We start from the raw sequence: 19,889 nt of genomic DNA on the forward strand, positions 1-19,889 counted from the left end.
CTACAGTGAAGTACCCATAAGGACACTACGCGAAGAAGTTATTCATCTTGTGCAGTAACCATGGTTCTTCAAGATGCGTGTCCAGTTTCCCTATGGATGCTCCACAACCCATCCTTCTCCCCTCTGCTTCAAAGTTCTTGTCTATGACTCTGTGGTAGAGAAGCAACTGAGGAAGGTTAGCCTGCATGCCCTGACAAGCCTCTTGCGCTGTCTCTCCTTTTGCGCCACCGTGTGTAGACCCAACAGACGCTGCTACAGAAGTTCTCCAATTAGCAGCATAGGGACACAGATAAACCTATGGTGGAGCACCCTGAGGAACACAGGTCTTGAAGAACCATCATTAGTAACTTCTTCTTAGCTATCTATCACTGTGTTTACTTAACCTTAAGGTACTCCCTTATCCTCCTGTGTGAGCTACATGCCACAAGTGTCACAGTGTGTGGAGTGAGGGGTACTACCAGCTTCCTCAGGGCTGCTTCTCCCACTTCTGTGCAGGGGTGAGGGAATGGACAGGCAGAGATGGGGAATGGCTCCAGTGCTTTGGTCAGCAGAGCACACAGGGTCACACTTCCCTTCCAGATCTGCTTCTGGGGCAATATAACCATCCCTTCTTCTTATAATGGACCAAGAGTAAACTCTCAATCTAGCTCTTAATGTTTAACCCTTTTCCTGTTGCACATGTAGACTCACTCTTACATTGTTCATGTTGACACAAGTATGTGTTAACATGTATGGGGTACAACTTTACAAGTAACATACAAACCAACCACTAGCATGATGAAGATCATTTTCATAGTTTTTTTAACTTGAATTTTGGGCAAGTTTTGCCATTTTGCTCATGAAATGTTTCAAACAATAAACATTCCTTATATAACTCATTTAGAATTCTGTTAAACTGTTAAATTCTGTAACATTTTTGTAGCCGTGTTTGTAATAGGTTTGTTCAGTTACTGCTACAATATTGGGCCTAGACAGTTTGCATACTATTTCCACATAGGTTTACTTCGGTGCATATAATAACTATGTACATATATGCTTCTTTACATAGTAAATACATATATACCCTTGTAAATAAATCCTTACATATACAGAGACACAAGTCTTGTTTTGTTTTCACTTGTGGCTAGAGATCTCTTTAGAAACTTTGACGGTCTCCCATCCGGTTTTCTTTAAAAAAGAGAGAGAATGAGAGAGAGAGCGTGAGAGCTTTCTTCTGTTTGATTCAATACCATGACATTGTCTGTTCAATAAGTATCCTCTACTTTCATTTTACACTTGATTTGTGCAGAGGCATTAACCTTTGAACTGGATGATTATCATCAAAGTTTCAGATGTTGTTTTTCTTTGCCAGGCGCTCTATTAGTTTTATGATGGTAGCACAATGTTTTCTTGTGTCATCTTAAATTAAAGATCAGAATTATAATGACATGGTTTAAAACAGGAAGAAAATATTCCTATTAGCAGAGAAAAGCATGAAATCAGGAAGTTAATAAATCATCTAGGCAGAATATTGCTAAGTGTTTTTAGATCTGGCATGGCAGATTACCCATCACTTTGTTTGGATGTGCATGTATCCTATTGAATCCAAATGAATGGTCCCTGTACTACTTGTTCTTTTGGGCATGTTCTTCATTGTATCTTTTCTTTAGTATTTTTAGAATTTTTCTTTTTCTTTCCCACCTCTTCCCACAGTAATATTAGGACAGCTTTCCCCCCTCCCCACCAAAAAAATATTTTGGCTGTTGTCCTTTGTTGCTTGCAGAAGTAATTTAAATTTTATGATCATGGGAAAGTAGTCTTGTGAAAAGCACTTATCTAGACAATACTCAATTTGTAAATGAATGAAAGAGGCATTGTTGAATATAACCTCCCATTGTACTACAAGGTACTAAAGAGTTTCTGCACAATATACAATATGAATGATAACAAACTGTGCAGCTGTAGCAAAAATTAATCATGACCATCTCATGATGAATACTGTGACGTTTGTCTCTGGGAAGAAAAACAAGTGGGCATTCATTAACCTCCTTAAATAAACAAACATATATGCCAGCCAGCAAATCATCACTTATGGGCAGATATTGATGGTGGGATTAGGCTCTAGATCCCACTCAGTGTTCCACCATGCGTGTTCTGACACCCAATTCTAAAACAGTAGCTCCAACCTGGGGAGACAATTTTCTCACAATTCCTGTTGTTTTTATTAAGAACAGAATTAAATATTTTACCTTTATACAGATCCTTTCATGCCAATTTACTTCACAGTCCATATGTGCCTTTGCTCCAAGAATGGCACAGCATTTCATTGTCCACTCTTGGAAATTAATGGGCCTAGTAGGTTTTAAAAGCTCTTTGAGGGAGAACACTGTATGACAGATGGACAGGCTGTTAACAGTCAGCTGGGACATTGATTTGCTGTCTTCCCATCCATTAGTTCCAAAACCCCGCATCCATGTGTGGGGCATACTTAAAGGCTCCTTAACAGTCAGGTGAAAAATAAAGGAGGGAGGTTAGAGTGCTTAAATCTGAGGCAAATAATGTTTTTGTTGTTTTTCCCCATATAGCAGAGTATTGGTGAAGACCCAATCAGTAGATGGTTCAACCACTCGGTGTATCATGGTTTCCTTATACTCACATGCATGCTAAGTATTTCTCTAAATTGTCTGTCTATTCTGAAGATAAAATTAGTTGAGATTTAGAGCAGATTGGCTTATTTACTGGTTGCAACACTGTTATGGGGGGTGAGAATAAATGTAACATCTTCCCTCACTGATCTTTGGCAGGTTTTGCTTTGCGGATGAGCTTTCTGGAAAAACTCAAGTAATTTATATCTATCTATTGTTGCTCAAGAAGCTGTCATACGATGCAAATAATCTTGCCATTACACTTTCCCTGCCCCACTCCACCTCTAACTTTCTCTTTTTGGGCGAGGGCTATTGTGAAAATTGTGACAGAAGACCTCACATTATCTAGATTCCTTATATTTCCTGGCCCTTTCTGGCTGTGGTACACACACACAACATATACCCATCTTTCTGCTTTAAGATCTATATGCTACTTTAGATGCAGTTGACCGTGAAATATTGGTAACAGAGCTGGAGACCCAGGCAAGGCTGGGAGAATGATGTTTGAGTGGTTCTGAATCCAGCATGTAATGCTGAGTGGTAGCTCTCATACTCCAGAGGTTCCCTGGTTAGAGTTCTGAAAGATTCTGTTGTCACGTCTCCTTTTCAGTGTTTATATGAGGCCAATGGGGTGGTATTAAAAGGTTTTGGCTTTGTCGTCATCAATATGTGGATGACTCTGTTCTACTTTTTTTTATCCTCACCTAGAAGGTGCTTCCTCCGTTTTTTGTTTTGTTTGGTTTTACTACATTTTTGATCCAGCTCCCATCATAGTCAAAATATGGGTTTTCTGGGGTTAAAGGTGTTTTTTTTTTAATTCTCCCTACTTATTAATTCAGTAATGGGGTAGGTTAATAAACCAGGCAGAATATTTTTTAAAAAAAACAGTGTTTAAAAAAAAACTTTCCTTTTTCACTATCTATAGCAGGGATCAGCAACCTTTGGCACATGGCCTGCCAGGGTAAGCCCCCTGACGGGTCAGGCGGCTTTGTTTACCTGCTGCGTCCACAGGTTTGGCCAATAACAGCTTCCACTGGCAGCAGTTCACCGCTCCAGGCCAATGGGGACTGTGGGAAGTGGCGGCCAGCACATCTCTCGGCCCGCACCACTTCCCGCAGCCCCCATTGACCTGGAGCGGTGAACCGCGGCCACTGGGAGTTGTGATTGGCCAAATCTGTGAACGCAGCAGGTAAACAAAGCCGCCTGGCCCGTCAGGGGGCTTACCCTGGCAGGCCACGTACCAAAGGTTGCTGATCCCTGCTATAGATGGTGAAAAAGGAAAGAGTTTTTTTTAAAGTAATGCACATTGCAGTGAAAAAAATTGAACTCCTCATACACCTTACAGGGTTCTACATTACAATCGTGGACATTACAATCGTGGACAGCTCACTGTGCAGCTCTGGTTCAAAAAAGCTATCGAGGTTCGGATGCATAAGGAACAATAGGGAGAAAAATACAGAAAATGTGAATGCCTGTATATAATTCAATAGTGCAACCTCATCTAGTATACTGTATGCAGTATTAGTCACCCATTTTAAAAAAGGATCCTGCAGAGAGGAGGTTCAGAGAAGAGCAATGAGAATTATGAGGAGCACAGGAAAATTCTTACATGAAAAGAGATTGAAAGACTGAGATTACTTTAGAAAGGAGAATTATAAGAGGGGGACATGACAAAATATATAAAGAAACAACAGAGGATTTGAGAAGATGAATAAATAGAGAAGGTAGATCAGAGAGCTTCCGTCTCTCAACACAAGAACAGTGGGTTATTCATTAAAAGAGAGAGGTGGCAGATTCAAAATTGATAAAAGGATTTTTTTTTCACTCCGTACATAATTAGACCATGAAAGTCATTGCCACAGGACTTTGTTGAGGCCAAGAATTGCAAATTTATATAGATAACATGACTAACCAGAGCTATACTAGTTAATAAGGAAAAAAAAGAATGTTGGAAGGGATAAAAAACTCGTGTTTCAGCCTTATACCAATTTATAACTATTAGGGATGAGGATAACACCTTCCTGATGGAGGTAGATTATCCGACATCTGCCTACTGTATGGTTCTTGCATCTTCCACTGAAGCACCTGGGGTCTGATCCAGTTTGAAAGTTCCTATGTACTAATATTGCTTTGGTTCCTTAGGTAAAATAAGGCAACAAATCATTAGATAACCCTAAAATGCCAACTTCAAGAAATGGTAAAGAACTAAAAGTTGTAGATCAGCCCCTCTTTGTTTATCATCCTTAATGTAATGTAGAATTTCAGGGCTGGTCTGCACTGGGAACTTACATTGGGATAGCTATGTCTCTCAGGTGTGTGAAAAATCTACACCCCTGAGATACAGAACTATGCCAGCCTAGCCCCTGGTGTTTAGATAGTATTAGGTTCATGGAAGAATTCTTCTATTGACCTACCTGCCACCTCTCAGGGAGATGGATTACGTATGCTGAAGGGAGAACCCCTCCTGACAGAGTAGGTAGTGTCTACATTGAAGTGACACACAGCGTTGCACCTGGGCTGCTGTTGTGGTGTAAGTGCTGACATACCCATCGAGATGCAGAGCAAAGTAGCTAATGTGAGGGTATGTCTGCCCTAGAGATGTAACTTCCACCTCAGGTAGGCATGCTCACTGTAACCCTGAGCTAGCACACTAAACATGGAAGTGTAGCTGCAGAGGTACAAGCAGTGGGACAGGCTAGCCACCAGAGAATGTACCTAGGGTTTCCGATGGGATTGTACTCAGACGGCAAGCCCATCCTTATGCCTTCGCTGCTATTTTTAGCATGCTACTCGATAAACGCTATTGCAGGTATGTCTGCCCGAGTTAGAAATGACACCTCCAGCTGTAGTGTAGACATACCCTAAGAGGCACAGAGTAGAACTTGTAGGGGAGCAGGGCTGTTCTCCCAACACTAGGCTGCTATGGGAGCTAGAGAGATCTCCAGCATAACATAGCTAGCTCTGGGCCGACATCTAAGCTTGTGAGGTGCTCTGCAGGAGACAGCCCTGTGGCTGTCTTCCACAGTTCTTGCACTGGAGGAATCCTCTACCAGCTGTACAGGAACTTTTATGCTGCTCAAGCCCTTTTATGCTGTGTAAAGGGGCTGGAGCAGGAGTTAGGATCTTGCCCCAGAAGTCAATGAAAAAATAAAATCCACAAGTCTTAGGTGAAAGAGTAACTAAGGAGGAAAAACTAACAGCAATAAAAGGTTAAAACGCATCACATTATTTGACAGTATACTCTAAAATATAAAGAACTTTAGCCTCTACATGGCGCCAAACAAAAAAAGCCCTCACAGGAGCAAGTCTCAGAGCCCAGGTCTACAGACTCGGCTTAGTGTTACAGTACTAAAACTGTGTAGATATAACAGCTCTGGCTCTGAAGCCTGGGGAGTGGATTGGGCTTCAGAGCACAAGCTCTAGCCAGTGTTGGAACATCTACACAGCTGTTTTTCGTGCCATAGTACAAAGCCCCACAAGCCTGAGTCTATCAACCAGTCTCTGAGACTTGTTGCCTCAGGGACTTTTTTTTGGCCACGGTAGACATTCCCTGTGTCTGTTCTTCTTCCAAGAGATCACTGTTTCATACACAGTTAAATCTGTATATCTGAATAGTTTATTTACTACTGTTGGTATTTCTTAGTGATTTAATCCTGAATTAATGTTCTTTTTAATACATAGGAGGCTTTATTGAATTCAGAGCTGGAAATAACGACTCAGTCTGCCACTACTTTTGTTTCTCCTAAGTGCCCAGAGTTTTTTGGCAGCAGTCTCCCTGCTGAATCGTAGCCATGTTATTCATTTCAGAACAATGGAAGAATTTGAATGTAATCAAAAGGAAAATCAGCTTGAGGGAAAATAAATGTAACAGACCTCTAGTATAATGGGAATTAAAGTAGGGAGTAATAGGTGAGAAAATACCATAAAAGGGAAAAAAAATGACAATAAGTCAAAGCTGATAAGAGGCAAAATAGGAGGAATAGAAAGGATGGGAGGGAGGGGGGGAGAGGGACACTAACCAAAAAGATGGCTTGACTTGAATTTACTTTATTTATCAGGCATCTTGCTATACTGTGTCTGTAGAAGTAGCAAATATTAGTTCTTGTTAAATCTGAGCTCTGATGAATACATTGAGTTTATTGTGAATGAAACGTACTCCACTGTGAAATCTCATATTAGACTTGTAAACCCCATGTCATTGCCTTCCTGTATTTGAACATAAAAGGCAGTTGAAGTAGTCCAGGATTAAATGTTTAATTTGTGGAATGATGTCTCAGAATATGTGAGATGTCCTGGTGTGAAGCTCACATTTCTGTTAGTTTTGCTTTCCAGATTAGTTAGATGTCCTAATTGTGCAGGAACTGTCCTAGGTTTTAACTAATTAATGTATATGTATTATTGTTTTGCCTCGGACCTCCACACATGGGCCAGGACCCCAGTGTGCTAGGTACTGTACCAACACAGAACAAAAATACAGTTTTGAAAGGCATCCCCAATATCCTGGACAGTTCTAATGTTCTAATTCTGGTTTCAGTAGAACTGGCTAGGCAGCCTGCAAAGCCATTTCTTTATTCTTTCTTCCTATTCCCACTGGTAATTGGTGTTGGGCCCAGGACAGTGTGACGAAAACCCCAGTAAAAGATGTAAAATCCCATAATTGTATGACTAACCTTTTTCTGCTGTACTTCAAATAGTTCAGTAAGCAACATGAGAGCCCCAACAGGCTATTCATTTGTGTAAGTGTACACAAGTGTATCTGTGTTTTAGCTTAATCGCCCCCCCCCCCCACCCCTGCAATAGCTTTAATTCGGGGTAAGTAATCCAGGGTAAGCATCAGGAGACATTATGCCTCAAAGACACTTGGTGAGTGGATAGGGCTCAGGATGGAGGGAGCTTGCTGGCAGAAGCTGCTGTCTCAACTTGCTGATCAACTTAAAAAAGCAGTGTACTTCGAGTGGGGTCAGCGTACTTAAAGGGGCAATGTGCATCTCTCTCTCTCTCACACACACACACACAGTGTGTGTCTGTCTCTCTCTGCCATGCTGTCTCCCCTCCCTCCATTCATGCTGCCTTGTAGAGTGTGAAGCTGCATTAACAACAATGTGTTAACCCTTGAGGGCTCAGCCAAGTGCTAGTTCATCATTTAGCAGTAAGGCATTCCCTGGAACCTAATCCCCCCTATTTACAGTAATTCTTATGGGGAAATTGGATTTTCTTCATATCGTTTCGCTTAAAGTAGCATTTTTCAGGAACATAATTACGGCGTTAAGTGAGGAGTTATTGTAATTAGTTTGTTTTCAATTAATTTGGGATGTTTGTGTATGGAAGGTAGAAAACTGAAAAACAAGATTACAATCTGGTTTCAGCTCTAACTCCAGAGGGACTAGAGCTCAGTCACAATCCCAATCGTGTTTTGGGCTGAGCCTTATTTAAAGAATTACACAACCTTGGAAATTTAAATATGTTGGTCCAGTAGTTCCACCTTCAGTCAGAATGCAGTACTGAGACTTATAGGCAGTGATGAATGGCCAAAATCTTAACAACCGGTTCCCTCTTCACCCCACGAGGGGGTCGTGGCCCACCCCTGCCCCCGGGGACTCCTGCCCCATCCAACCCCCGCGTTCCTTGACACCCCCACCTCCGGCCCCCCACCCTATTCCCTTCCCTGACTGTCCCCAGAACCGGGCAGGAGGGTCTCGTGGGCCACCGTAGTGGGTTCCCACCCTGCCCCTAAGAGCCAGAGGGACCAGTCCTGGGGCAGCTCCCAGGAAGCATCCGGCAGGTCCCTCTGGCTCCTAGGGGCAGGGAAGCGTAGCTAGGGGGGGAGCAGGGGGAGCGGCCACTTCCCAACCCAATGATCACATCAAAAGTGGCGCCTTAGGCACCAACTCCATGGGTGTTCTGGGGCTGGAGCACCCACGGGGAAAATTTGGTGGGTGCACAGCACCCACCGGCAGCTCCCCACCCCGCGCCCGGCCTCAGCTCACATCCACTCCACCTCTGCCTTCTCCCCTGAATGCGCCGTCCCGCTCTGCTTCTCCGCCCGCCTCCGCCCCAGCTCGCCTCCACCTCCCTGGGCCTGAGCGCGTAGCTGCCACTTGCTTCTCAGCCCTCCCAGGCTTTGCGTGTGAACAGCTGATTCACAGGAAACCAGGGGCGGGGGGGGGTGGAGAAGCAGAGCGGGGCGGAGTCAGAGCGGAGGTGAGCTGGGGACGGGCGGGGAGCTGAACCCACCAAATTTTCCCCGGGGGTGTTCCAGCTCCGGAGCACCCACGGAGTTGGAGCCTAAGGCGCCACTTTTGGCCAGTTGTTAAATTTAGAAGCCCTTTTAGAGAGGGACAACTGGTTCTAAAAGGACTTCTAAATTTAACAACCGGTTCCAGTGAACTGGTGTGAACCGGCTCCAGCTCACCACTGCTTATAGTTCTTGAAATCCAATATGTCTTTTCCTGCTGCTTGCAAAATGAAAGAAAACTCTTGATAATGGCAGTTTGCAATTAGCTCTAATAGTCTATCTAATTTGCTCAAAGAAAAGCAAATGTTGAAACAATATACTCCAGTTAATTTGCTTTTATCCTGCTTCTTTTACTAATTGTTACAGGCTCCAGCGCCTTGCAAAAGGCAAAGGCTTATTTGACAGTAAAAAGATTTCCTGTCCATGATTTATGATGCTAGCAATTATTTGTCAATAGTTACATGTAAATAGTGTAAATTTTAAATAGGGAAGGACGTTAGGATGTAAATAAATAACAGAATGGGTTAGTAAGTCAGCTTGCTTTTAATTCTTAAATCTAGCTAAATAATATTAGCAGCCAGTACAAAGCTCTCAGTATTGTCAGTTGGCTTACAGTATTATTTTGACGATGCTTGTATTGTGGCCAATAAAAAAGGAGGACTAATCCGTTTTACAGTTATTATAAAAATAGATTAATTTTATATTCTTCTTAACCACTTGCTTGTCATTTAGTCCTGTTATTCTTTTGTCTATTAAAGCACTTTCTTTTGTCTATTAAAAACAATTAAAAATGAATAATAGGAATAGTAACATGATAGAAGTACAGTTGAGCCATCTTCAGCTGTATTTTCATCTGCGTCAGTCTGGGGTCATATTTTGGATATGGAAATGAGGATATTTGTGTCAATAGTGTTTGATCTTCTCCTAGAAGTGGACAAGGGTACAATGTCCATTCTCTTAGATCTATCAACAGAGTTTAATATAATGGATCTCGATGAAATTTTGTGGAAATGGATTCTTCATTGGATTCAGTTCTTTATACAAAACAAGTGCTTAAATTTAAATTGAGCTGTTGGCAATTTTCTGTCTGAAAGATTTTCCAGGATAAAATCCAGTTTCTGCTCAATCAATTTTTTTCTGATGGAAAATCTAAAAATTTGTTTTTCCATCAGGTAAATGTGTATGAAATATTTAATTTCACATCAGTTCAACCCAAATGAGAATATTTTGTTTTGTTGAATTGACCAAAAAAATTGCTTTAAATCAGGTCAGTAAAACATTAAATTACATTTCCCTATCAGCGCATTGCCTTATAGGAGTTGTGGTTCAGGTCCCCATGTGAGGTCCGTTCTGCTGAGCTCCCTGAGGGACTACATTTCCCACAATGCAATATGCTATGTGGTGAGGAGTTGTCTGGCCCATGGTGCCTGGCCTACTGGGAAGAATTGAGGCATCAGGCTACTGATCTACAACTCCTATGAGGCAATGTGCTGAAGTGGAAGAACATGGCTTGATGTTGAAATGACTTGAAACTGTGCGTATTGGGTCATTTCAACAAAATAAAATGAAACATTTTGATTTTGGGAATGTCAAAAAAAGTTTTGTTTCAGTTGAAAATGTTGAAATAAAATGTTTGACATTTCCAATGTGAAATTTTTCAGAATTTCCATTTCACAAAATAATTCAAAAATGCAACTTTTTGTCCTGGTTTGAGACAAAAACATATGTTGAAACGTCAGATGGGATGGAAATTCTGAAGTTTTCTCAGCTCTAATTTTAACATGTGTTTAATATAAAAGTAGTCATATATATATATATAAATAAAATATTGGGTTAGTGCACAATATTCTTCCGTCCCATTTTGAAGTATATAGGATTTGACAGCTACATTTCGAGCAGTTTTTCGGCTAGACGTCAAAGTCAGTTATATGCATTACAAGTTAACAAACTAATCAAATGTTGTATGCAGTGTTGTTGTAGCCATTTTGGTCCTGGGATATTAGAGAGACAAGGTGGTAAGATAATATCTTTTATTGGACCAACTTCTAAGCTTTAACACTTACACAGAGCTCTTTTCAGGTGACCCGATGAAAAGGGACCTGAAGAACAGCTCTGTGTAAGCTTGAAAACTTGTCTGTCTCGCCAACAAAAATATGTCCAGTAAAAGATATTACCTTACCCACATTGTTTCTGTAAAGCAAATGTTCACATTTTGGAAGGGTTGGTGCTCATCTACAAAGCCAATTGAAAGTCCCAGAAGAGGCTCAGGCTATTCTGCCAATGCATTGTGGGTATATTTAGGCTTCCTCCGCTAATCAGTTCAGATACTGATGTTGGCATCACCATAAGAGGAAACATTTCACTCAACCTGACAGCTGGTGCCAAGCTATAACAAATGTAGTGAAACAACGGAGAAGACAAATCTAAGGATTGTAATACTCAAGTGTTTAGAAAGGGACAGTCACTTCCCCAGAGAGAAAATTATTGTAAACATTCAACTGCATGTGTATGAAGTTTGCTGTTCATTCACCTTGTAGTCAAAGGGGAAGTTAGTTAAGGGCCATCTCCTGCCACGCTCTCATGTGCAGAATTTCCAACATTATGAAAGCTTTGAATGAAAGTCAGTGTCAGGATCTGGCCTATTAATATGGAAGAACAAAAGATGAACCAAACTACTAGGTTTCAGAGTAGCAGCCGTGTTAGTCTGTATTTGCAAAAAGAAAAGGAGTACTTGTGGCACCTTAGAGACTAACAAATTTATTTGAGCATAAGCTTTCTTGAGTGTAGCTCACAAAAGCTTATGCTCAAATAAATTTTAGTTTCTAAGGTGCCACAGGTACTCCTTTTCTTTTTACTTGATTTTAGTAAGACACTTGGTGTGTTACAAGCACCTGTTTTCAGGGATATCATGGGATGATGCATTCTATGGAGGTCTTTGGTGAACTAAGAAATACCAGATGATTTTACAAAGTAGAGAAATACCTTCTGAAAAATGCTCCTTTGCTGATAAATGCTCCCAACTACCTGCTTAGTATAGGCATTCAGGATGTATGTCTGGGCTCAGCTCAGTTTTCACTTTAGCCTTACAGTTCACCCTTAATATATTTATACTTTTCTCACATTTTGTTCTCTCTCTTTCATTTGTAACTCTGTCCAGTGTCCTACTTGAAATGGTAAGTTCATGGAGTAGGATTCTGGACTCTGCTACAGCCCCTGTAGGGCTCCTGTAGAAGTGTACAGGTGCTGTGAAAGCCCCAAAGCCTGGTGGGACAGAACTGCCCTCCTCAAGTACTACATAGAGCACTGAAACTAGAACTATGCAGACCCCCCCTTGCAAGCCTAGTTTAGAGGGTGTGCCATGGGCGGGAAGGGGACAGGAGAGGAATATTCATAGCCTATGCTACTCCGGGGATTCTTGGGTGTCCTGGACTGCAGACCAGCCCATAGGCAGCTTGAGTGGGTGGAATGAAGAGAGGATTCATAAAGTAGAACAATTTCTGGCTGCTCTACCCTACTCCAGAAGCTACGCCAGCTACACCAGATTATTATAGGCTACACCAGCTCCTGGAGAAGCCCATAATAATTAGGTAAAAAGGTAACTTAAATCCATCTTTGTCCTACTTGCCCTTGTGGAGATACAACACTGAATCCTAGTCATATGATTTAGGTCTATATTTTGTTCTCCCACATTATTAGGTGATAATCTGCCTCTGATCCACACCAAAGCTGCTGTGTAGTTAAACACCAATTCTGTGCATGAAACTATGACAAGGTAGGCCCCTAATTAAATTCCCCTAGGATCAAACATGGCTGAAGAGTATATTTGTTTGTCTGCTCTTTATGCATACTTTCCACTCGAATATTATTTGCTAGAAAAGTGCCATTAATATCCGTAGGGAACTCGGGAGGGGAATGGTAGTCTAGCACCTTTCATCCAGAAGGATCCACAAACACTGTACATATAAGAATCCACATGGAATATGGCTCTTGTTCACAGTCATTAAAAAGTGTTTCCATGCAGAATCAATACATATGTACCTGCTGTTAGGAACATAGAAATTGCCATACCCAATCTGACCAGTGGTCTATATAGTTCAGTGCCTGATACGTCAAAGGAATGTGCAAAAAATCTCATAATGGTCTAGTATAGAATAACTTTTCCCCAAGGGAAGTTTTTCATATTCCCCCATAAGTTAGTAGTTGTCTTTTATGATGAAGCAGAAGCATATTCATATAAAATATGTGTTCATTCCTAATATAGCCATCATAAATGTTGAATCCTTTTTAAAATCATGCTAAGATCTTGGCCTCAGTTGAGACCCCCTTCTTTTTCTGCTATATCTTGTGTTAAATAAAATAACCAGCAATGAATATAGTATTCCTGGGAAAGGTATGCCATTGATTTGTGTAATGACATTATAATATTTTCAGTATTATTTTCTATACCATTCTAAATACATCAAAACATTTGTTTGCTTTTTTTACTGTTGCTATACACTGAGCAGAGTTTACACTGAACTATCTACACGTCACTGTAGATCTTTTCCTGACTGGTTACAGTTAAATCAAAACTGAGTAGCCTATATTAGAACAAGTATGATGAATATGAATTATTATAACTATGATTAAAGAATTGGTATTATGACCAGTCTAGTCAAGATGCTGTTTTACTTGAGTTTTGCTGTTGATTTTTTTTTTCTTATTGTGAATCAAACTATAAAGCAAACGGGTTAACTTTTCTCTGTAGAATAATTTTTTTCAAAAGAACAGAAGTCCCCTTTCCAAAGTTATGTAGGCACTTAGGAACATAAGTCTCCCTGAAAGTCTATATAACATTGTGAGTGAAGCCAACCTCAGACAGAGTTGAAGCAGATAGATTGCCTTAGGAAAAGGGAATTGAAGGCCACATTTATGCTCCATTTCATAGTGTGGGCTATATCTTGATACAGCCACAACAACTCCCTTCAGACTCCTACAGATTATGTTATGTCTCTGTGGCAACTATATCAATTGCTTACATGGAAAGTATTTAATGTATTTGTAGCTGTCTTTTAAAGTAATTGATCAGCTGCCACTGAGGAGGAGCCAGCACTGTCTGACCAGCCATTTTCACATTGTGAGCACCTCTGATGCTGATCATTCCTTTTTTCAAAAATGCCAAACAAACCAATGTGGAACTAAAAACAAAACAAAAAAAGTAATGGAAACTGTGATTTGTTTTCATTTATTTTATTATCATACAGTGAAGACAGGTAGGTAAAAATTTATATTTAACATTTGACCCCAATATTTCTTTAAAACATTATTGCTTTTTCTCTCCCTAAAAAGCATTGTGCTGTACGGTATTTGACTGGCCATATCCACAAAATCTTACTCACCCAATTCTTATTTAGACAATTAAAGTCAGAGGAAGCTTTGTGTGAATGAGGACTTACAAGATGTGGCCTAACATGTCTTCAAAATAATCCGCAGATCTCAGCAGAAATAAGTGCTTCCTAAGTGTGTTCATTGTTCAGTTCAGGGAATAGCATATTCGTATAGGGATTCATAACTGCTTGTAGACACAGGTATTTAAAAACTTGCTGCTCTTTTACAGCTTTTGCCAACAAGACAAGTTGCCAATTACCTTCCAGTCCTGTGTGATCACTAAGGAGTGCCAGGTGTCGGAGTGGTCTGAGTGGAGCCCCTGTTCCAAAACATGTTTTGATATGACATCCCCTAAAGGAAATCGTACAAGAACACGGACCATTAAGCAGTTTCCTATTGGCAGTGAAAGTGAATGCCCAGAACTAGAAGAAACAGAGCAATGTAGCTCTCAAGGAGATGGTGTGGCGCCGTGTGTTACGTAAGTGTTAATGACAGGTTTCAGAGTAACAGCCGTGTTAGTCTGTATTCGCAAAAAGAAAAGGAGTACTTGTGGCACCTTAGAGACTAACCAATTTATTTGAGCATAAGCTTTCGTGAGCTACAGCTCACTTCATCGGATGCATACTGTGGAAACTGCAGCAGACTTTATATATACACAGAGAATATGAAACAATACCTCCTCCCACCCCACTGTCCTGCTGGTAATAGCTTATCTAAAGTGATCATCAGGTGGGCCATTTCCAGCACAAATCCAGGTTTTCTCACCCTCCACCCCCCCACACAAATTCACTCTCCTGCTGGTGATAGCCCATCCAAAGTGACAACTCTTTACACAATGTGCATGATAATCAAGTTGGGCTATTTCCTGCACAAATCCAGGTTTTCTCACATCCCCCCCCACCCCCATACACACACAAACTCACTCTCCTGCTGGTAATAGCTCCTCCAAACTGATCCAAACTGTTAATGTGTACCCCACCCCATCAGAATGAATACTGTACTTCCAGTGGGAGAGTGCAAGACATTGAAAATGATTTGATTGACAGTACAAATAAATTTAAAAGAAAATACTAGGGTTTGGTTGATATGTGTGCATATTCAGCGATCCCACTAAAGCTAACATTTGCATTTAGTTGCAGTTGTACTGAAGTTACTTCCTACTCTAAATATAGAGAAATATCTCACTTGACTTTGTAAATGCTGACTTTGTAAATGTGAACATGTGTATACACACTGGTACACTTATGTGCACTGCTTTGAACCAGCTTTAAGGGCATAGTAAAACCAATTTATTGATTCAGTGGTTATTTTTCCCACAGATCCTTCCTTCTAGAATCCATTATTGTTTGAAGTACAGGGCACACAATCACATACCAAGTGACTTACACAGTAAGAAGCTGGTATGTATTCCTTGAGTAGCCAAACTCCTATCTGACTTCATTGGGAGTTTAGGCTGATTAAAGAAGGCAAGACTGAGCTCTAAAAGGGGAAGAGGCTAAAAGTGGTAATAAATAAATTTAGTTATGTTTAGAGTGTAGGAAGTTTGACAGCAAGCAAGTACTTTAGATTCAGGAGATTGCTTTCATCATTAGCATCTAACTGAGATTAATATTAATAGTCACAACTGTGCTTTTTCTTTATCTGCCTGAGAAGAGCTGTTGGGGAAATAGCATTTGATGTTATGCCATTTTGCATCTGTGCATTTTGACTATGGAACATAATTTTCCTTGAAGAGGAGAAATATCATCATTCTCCATCTTCAGCAGCATCAGGAAATGATACCCTTCATATCTTCTTAAAGTACTTGTTGGGCAGAGAATCCTGTGACATTTCTTTCAATTCATAAGTCTGACTGGGGTTTTAAGTTGGAGTCACAGACCTTCTTTCTTATGCACTCGCTGATGAGAAAGCTCACAGCTTCTCTTCATTCGTCAGTACTCAGCAGGGAGGCTTGAGCACTGCAGAGAAGCCATCTTACTCTTGATGGTGAAAAAAGAACTCACTGAAATAATTTTTTTGGGGGAAAAAAAGTACAATTATAGTTTTGCCTTGGTATGCAGGAGGACCATTCATGCTTCTTATCAAAGGTAAATTGGAGGCTTTTCCTTTTTTATTCTTTCGGGGCTAATGTTTCTCAGTGTGCACATTTCTCTGATTTTTGTTTTATGTTGCTTTATTCTAGCTGTCTAGTTCTAAACAAGTGCTAAGAGTCACAAATCTGGGGATTGGCAGATCTGAGCATAAAACTCAATTTCTTTCCATGCAACATTATTATTCTTTCTTGCAGTAAAATAATAAATTCCACTGGTTAAAATTAAATAAAGATCTTCCTAAATGTAACCTTTTCAAAAATGAAATAATGAGGAAAATAGTTCCATCAGTGTAGAATATCAAATCTCATGCATACCTGTAAAATAAAGATTTTTGGGGAGCCAATCCTTCTAGATAATGAGTCAGAAATATTAGGGCACTTTGCCTTGTATAATCAAATATTACCTTGTGTGGCTTTACATGTTTTAAAGAATTAATTCACCCAATTTGCAATTACTTTGATTCAGATATGGCTGGAGAACCACAGAGTGGACAGAATGTCGTGTTGACCCTTTACTTAGCCAACAGGACAAAAGACGAGGGAATCAGACAGCTCTGTGTGGAGGTGGAATTCAAACCCGTGAGGTGTACTGTGTGCAAGCTAATGAAAATCTCCTCTCCTATTTAAATACCCTCAAGGAAAAAGAAGGTAAATTTCATTCACTTGCAATTGAATTAGTGTGAAAACTGAACACTTCAGCATGCCGGAGCTTTTTGACCTCCGTTGTCTTCTGTCACATGTGTCTTATTTTATTATAGGTTACTGTGATCTATTTTTTAAAATCTAATTTAAATGGAAATATTTAATTCCAGGAGGGATGGGTTCATTCTTTATCCTGCAAATGTCCGTATCTTACTCTGAACTGTTTTTTCATAAGACTTCCTGAAGGCTTCCTTAACTGTAGGATGGTTTTGTGGTAAGAAACATACAAGACTGGGAGTCAGAAACTGTGGGTTCTAGTCCTGGTTCTGCCAGAGATTTTCTGTGACCTTGTGCAAGTCATTTTAACCTCTCTGTGCTTGTATAGGTTACACCTAGAAAGAGAAAAAAGTAAATGCATGTGTAAAGTCACCATGGAAATATATATGTGAAGTGACTTTACAGGTTCAAAAAGAGCAATAAACTTGGTTTTTACTTGAAACCAGACAAAATGTGATGGTTTTGGCTGACTTTCAGGTAGAGTTCTTGTTTTTGTGTAAAACTGTAACTCAACTTGATGCTTGTGTGGATTTGTACTCCCAAAATTGAAAAAGGGGGAAAAAAAAGGTTTATATGAAGAGAATCTCTGCAAACTAAAAGAACAGGAGTACTTGTGACACCTCAGAGACTAACAAATTTATTTGAGCATAAACTTTTGTGGGCTACAGCCCACTTCATTGGATGCATAGAATGGAACATATAGTAAGAAGATATTTATACATAGAGAGAACATGAAAAGGTGGAAGTACCCATACCAACTGTCAGAGACTAATTAATTAAGAGGAGCTATTATCAGCAGGGGGAAAAAAACTTTTGAAGTGATAATCAAGATGACCCATTTTGGACAGTTGACATGAAGGTGTGAGGATACTTAACATGGGGAAATAGATTCAATTAGTGTAATGACTGATTTCAGAGTAACAGCCGTGTTAGTCTGTATTCGCAAAAAGAAAAGGAGGACTTGTGGCACCTTAGAGACTAACCAATTTATTAGAGCATAAGCTTTCGTGAGCTACAGCTCACTTCCTCAGATGCATATCGTGGAAACTGCAGCAGGCTTTATATATACACAGAGAATATGAAACAATACCTATTCCCACCCCACTGTCCTGCTGGTAATAGCTTATCTAAAGTGATTTCCAGCACAAATCCAGGTTTTCTCACCCTCCACCCCCCCACACAAATTCACTCTCCTGCTGGTGATAGCCCATCCAAAGTGACAACTCTTTACACAATGTGCATGACAATCAAGCTGGGCTATTTCCTGCATAAATCCAGGTTCTCACATCCCCCCCACCCCCATACACACACAAACTCACTCTCCTGCTGGTAATAGCTCATCCAAACTGACCACTATTCAAGTTAAAATCCAAGTTAAACCAGAACATCTGGGGGGGGTAGGAAAAAACAAGAGGAAACAGGCTACCTTTTTGTAATGACTGAGCCATTCCCAATCTCTGTTCAAACCTAAGTTAATGGTATCTAGTTTGCATAGGTTTCAGAGTAACAGCCGTGTTAGTCTGTATTCGCAAAAAGAAAAGGAGTACTTGTGGCACCTTAGAGACTAACCAATTTATTTGAGCATGAGCTTTCGTGAGCTACAGCTCACTTCATCAGATGCATACCGTGGAAACTGCAGCAGACTTTATATACACACAGAGAATATGAAACAATACCTCCTCCCACCCCACTGTCCTGCTGGTAATAGCTTATCTAAAGTGATCATCAGGTTGGGCCATTTCCAGCACAAATCCAGGTTTTCTCACCCTCCACCCCCCCACACAAATTCACTCTCCTGCTGGTGATAGCCCATCCAAAGTGACAACTCTTTACACAATGTGCATGATAATCAAGTTGGGCCATTTCCTGCACAAATCCAGGTTCTCTCACCCCCGTCCCAAAAACCACAAACTCACTATCCTGCTGGTAATAGCTCATCCAAACTGACCACTCTCCCTACAATGTGCATGATAATCAAGGTGGGCCATTTCCAGCACAAATCCAGGTTTTCTCACACACACCCCCACCCCCATACACACACAAACTCACTCTCCTGCTGGTAATAGCTCATCCAAACTGACCACTCTCCAAGTTTAAATCCAAGTTAAACCAGAACATCTGGGGGGGGGGTAGGAAAAAACAAGGGGAAATAGGCTATCTTGCATAATGTCTTAGCCACTCCCAGTCTCTATTTAAGCCTAAATTAATAGTATCCAATTTGCAAATGAATTCCAATTCAGCAGTTTCTCGCTGGAGTCTGGATTTGAAGTTTTTTTGTTTTAAGATAGCGACCTTCATGTCTGTGATTGCGTGACCAGAGAGATTGAAGTGTTCTCCGACTGGTTTATGAATGTTATAATTCTTGACATCTGATTTGTGTCCATTTATTCTTTTACGTAGAGACTGTCCAGTTTGACCAATGTAAATGGCAGAGGGGCATTGCTGGCACATGATGGCATATATCATTTTGGTGGATGTGCAGGTGAACGAGCCTCTGATAGTGTGGCTGATGTTATTAGGCCCTGTGATGGTGTCCCCTGAATAGATATGTGGGCACAATTGGCAACGGGCTTTGTTGCAAGGATAAGTTCCTGGGTTAGTGGTTCTGTTGTGTGGTATGTGGTTGTTGGTGAGTATTTGCTTCAGGTTGCGGGGCTGTCTGTAGGCAAGGACTGGCCTGTCTCCCAAGATTTGCATATTAATTCAAGTTCAGCAGATTCTCCTTGGAATCTGTTTTTGAAGCTTTTCTGTTGCAAAATTGCCACCTTTAAGTCTGTCACTGAGCGATTAGAGAAGTTGAAGTGTTCTCCAACTGGTTTTTGAATGTTATGATTCCTGATGTCAGGTTTATGTACATTTATTCTTTTGCATA

At 40.6% G+C, this 19,889-nt stretch overlaps 1 protein-coding gene across 9 annotated transcripts in view; it reads left to right on the forward strand.

The window, feature by feature from the left end:
* Positions 1–19,889, forward strand: part of THSD7A (thrombospondin type 1 domain containing 7A) — a 634,694-nt gene that overhangs the window by 344,275 nt on the left and 270,530 nt on the right. For all 9 annotated transcript variants that reach the window (XM_073333830.1, XM_073333827.1, XM_073333831.1 and 6 more), the window contains 2 exons: positions 14,456–14,704; positions 16,785–16,966. In XM_073333830.1, the coding sequence (XP_073189931.1) occupies positions 14,456–14,704; positions 16,785–16,966 (431 nt within the window). The remainder of the gene's footprint in view (positions 1–14,455; positions 14,705–16,784; positions 16,967–19,889) is intronic.

This window comes from Lepidochelys kempii, chromosome 2 (assembly GCF_965140265.1).
Source record: "Lepidochelys kempii isolate rLepKem1 chromosome 2, rLepKem1.hap2, whole genome shotgun sequence".
Classification (NCBI taxonomy): domain Eukaryota; kingdom Metazoa; phylum Chordata; order Testudines; family Cheloniidae; genus Lepidochelys; species Lepidochelys kempii.